At 42.9% G+C, this 3,878-nt stretch overlaps 1 protein-coding gene across 1 annotated transcript; it reads right to left on the bottom strand.

Moving 5' to 3' along the window:
* Positions 1-2,473: 2,473 nt before the first annotated feature.
* LOC120438671 lies at positions 2,474-3,298 on the bottom strand (the record flags this gene model as incomplete). The annotated part of the gene is made up of 1 exon (XM_039609144.1): positions 2,474-3,298. A coding segment is annotated over one exon (825 nt), but the record flags the coding sequence as incomplete, so codon positions are not given.
* Positions 3,299-3,878: the final 580 nt, after the last annotated feature.

Here is a 3,878-nt window from a genome sequence, read left to right on the forward strand (position 1 = left end):
GGTAATGCCATCCAGAGTAAGAATCTGCTTAGATACCATATTTCTAAGATTTTCAGGGCCGAGTACAATAACCTCAGTTTGATCTGAATTAAGAAGCAGAAAGTTAGCGGCCATCCAGGTCTTTATGTCTTTAAGACATTCCTGCAGTTTAACTAATTGGTGTGTGTTACCTGGCTTCATGGATAGATAGAGCTGCGTGTCATCTGCATAGCAGTGAAAATTTATGCTATGTCTTCTAATGATGCTGCCTAAGGGAAGCATGTATAATGTAAATAGAATTGGTCCTAGCACTGAACCCTGTGGAGCGCCATAATTGACCTTAGTGTGTGAAGAGGACTCTCCATTTACATGTACAAATTGGAGTCTATTAGATAGATATGATACAAACCACTGCAGTGCAGTACCTGTAATACCTACAGCATGTTCTAATCGCTCTAATAGGATATTATGGTCAACAGTATCGAACGCAGCACTGAGGTCTAGCAGGACAAGCACAGAGATGAGTCCACTGTCAGAGGCCATAAGAAGATCATTTGTAACCTTCACTAAAGCTGTTTCTGTGCTGTGATGAGCTCTGAAACCTGACTGAAACTCTTCAAATAAGCCATTCCTCTGCAGATGATCTGTTAGCTGTTTGACACCTACTCTTTCAAGGATTTTTGATATGAAAGGAAGGTTGGAGATTGGCCTATAATTAGCTAAGACAGCTGGGTCTAGAGATGCTTTTTAAGTAAAGGTTTACTACACAGCCAGCTTGAAGGCCTGTGGTACATAGCCGATTATTAGAGATAGGTTGATCATATTTAAGATTGAAGAATTAATTAATGGCAGGACTTCTTTGAGCAATTTTGTAGGAATGGGGTCTAAAAGACACGTTGATGGTTTGGAGGAAGTAATTATTGAAGTTAACTCAGAAAGATCAATTGGAGAAAAAGAGTCTAACTTAACATCGATGGTACTAAAAGTAGCTGTAGATAATATTACATCTGAGGGATGATTATTGGTAATTTTTTCTCTAATGATAAAAATTTTATTTGTGAAGAAGTACATGAAGTCATTACTAGTTAACGTTAAAGGGATTGTTGGCTCAACAGTGCTCTGACTTTTTGTCAGCCTGGCTACAGTGCTGAAGAGAAACCTGGGGTTGTTCTTATTTTCTTCAATCAGTGACGAATAGTAAGATGTTCTGGCTTTGCGGAGGGCTTTCTTATAGAGCAGCAAACTATTTCTCAAGGCTAAATGATGATCCTCTAAATTTGTGACACGCCATTTCCTCTCCAGCTTACGGGTTATCTGCTTTAGGCTACGCGTTTGAGAATTATACCACGGAGTCAGGTACTTCGGATTTGAGACCTTAGTTTTCACAGGAGCTACAGTATCCAGAGTCGTACGTACTGAGGAGGTAAAATTATTAACAAGATAATAGACCTCTGTTGGAGTAGCGTTCAGATAGCTGCTCTGCTCTATGTTGGTACAGGGCATTGAAGATGATAACAGTGGGTGGATTATATTCTTAAACTTAGTTACAGCACTTTCAGAAAGACATCTACTTTGATAAAGTCTACTCTCCACTGCTGTGTAATCAATTATTGTAAATGTTATCAGGAAATGATCAGACAGGTTTTCAGGAAACACTGTTAAATGTCCAGTTTCTATGCCATATGTTAAAACAAGATCTAGAGTGTGATTAAAGTGGTGGGTGGGTTCTTTTACATTTTGAAAGAAGCCAATTGAGTCTAATAACAGATTAAATGCGATGTTGAGGCTGTCATTTTTAGCATCTACATGGATGTTAAAATCACCCACAATAATTATTTTACCTGAGCTGAGCACTAAATCAGATAAAAAGTCTGAGAAATCAGAGAGAAACTCTGTGTAAGGCCCAGGTGGACGATATATGATAACAAGTAAGACTGGTTTCTGAGTTTTACAGCTGGGGTGGACGAGGCTAAGCATCAGGCTTTCAAATGAATTAAAAGTCTGTCTTGGTCTTTCGTTAATTAATAGGCTGGTGAAAAATTGCTGCCACACCGCCCCCTCGGCCTGTGCTTCGAGATTTCTGGTAGTTAGAATGACTCGGGGTGTTGATTCATTTAAACTAACATACTCATCCTGCTGCAACCAGGTTTCTGTAAGGCAGAGTAAATCGATTTGTTGATCAATTATTAAGTCATGTACTAACAGAGACTTGGAGGAGAGAGACCTAATATTTAATAATTCACATTTCACTGTTTTACTCTTTGGTTCAGATGTGGATACTGTATTGTTCTTTCTTTGTGATTTTTTATGTTTAAGTTGTTTATTGCTGGTTTTTTGTTTGTTTTTTTGTCTGTTTGGGAGCTGACACAGTCTCAATGGAGATGAGTTTTTGGGGGGGGGGTAGCAGGAGGAGAGAAGCTGCAGAGAGTCGTGTAAGACTGCAACTCTGCTTCCTGGTCCCAACTCTGGATAGTCATATTTTGGGGGGTTTAATAAATTTGTCCATATTTCTAGAAATGAGAGCTGCTCCATCCACAGTAGGATGGATGCCGTCTCTCCTAACAAGACCAGGTTTCCTCCAGAAGGTTTGCCAATTATCTATGAAGCCCACATCGTTTCTGGGACACCACTCAGACAGCCAGCAATTTAAGGAGAACATGCGGCTAAACATGTCACTCCTGGTCTGATTGGGGAGCGGACCAGAGAAAACTACAGAGTCCCACATTGTTTTGGCAAAGTTACACACCGATTCAACATTGATTTTAGTGACCTCCGATTGGCGTAACCGGGTGTCATTACTGCCGACGTGAATTATGATCTTACTGTATTCAAGTTTACCCTTAGCCAGCAGTTTTAAATTTCCTTCAATGTCGCCTGCTCTGGCCCCTGGAAGACAATTGACTATGGTTGCCGGTGTCTCTAGCTTCACATGTCTGAGAACAGAATCACCAATTACCCGAGTTTGACCCCTGGCGGGTGTGTCGCCGAGTGGGGAAAAATGGTTAGACACATGAACAGGTTGGTGGTGTACCTGGGGCTTCTGTCTAGGACTATGCTTCCTCCTCACCGTCACCCAGCCGCCCTCTTTCCCCAGCTGCTTGGGGTCTGCTGGGAAACAGCTAGCGGGGCCTACGCTATCTTCGGCTGCACCAGCTACAGGGGCCTGGCTAGCTACGGGTGAATGAAGGGTGCGAAGCCGAGTCTCCAATTCAGTAATCCTGGCCTCCAGAGCTGCAAATATGCTACATTTGTTACAGGTATCATTACTGCTAAAGGAGGCCGAGGAGTAACTAAACATCTGACGCAATGAGCAGGAAAGTGCAGGAGGGACAGGTGAAGTAGCCATGGTGCTAACGAGTCGGCTACGAGCTAAGCTAAGCTAAGCTAGCGAAACAGTAAAGAGACAGTGAGTGAATTCTTTGGCTATAAATTAGGTAGTGAGTACACAGAAAGGGTGATTCAGATCAAGCACGTTAAGATTATACTATGAAAAAGGGATGTGTCAAAAGATTTAAATTAAATTGCTAAGCAGAAAAGCTACTCAGAAACACCACTGTGTTTGAGCAGGAACAGGAAGTGATACTCTACCACAAAGCGAGTGAACACCAAGTGACAGCTTCTGTCTCCTGAGGGGCACCAGGCAGGGAACCTCACCCCTTGCGTCGTTGCCCACCTCTCGATTTTAAATACACGTAGACAGTAAGGGTTATGCGCTTACCTGCTGCTCTGACAGGTAGCTCCATGCCCTCCTGGGTTTTAAATGCACCTTAGAACACACATGCATCAACACTACATATGCGCGGGCGGAGGGAGGTCTTCTCCCCGTTCTGTTACCTGTTGGGGTGGGGGGGCTAGGAGGAGGAGTGGGGTCTGGAATGTGGGGCCTCCCTCCCCCCCCA

Source organism: Oreochromis aureus, linkage group 3 (genome assembly GCF_013358895.1).
Source record: "Oreochromis aureus strain Israel breed Guangdong linkage group 3, ZZ_aureus, whole genome shotgun sequence".
Taxonomy (NCBI): Eukaryota; Metazoa; Chordata; class Actinopteri; order Cichliformes; family Cichlidae; genus Oreochromis; species Oreochromis aureus.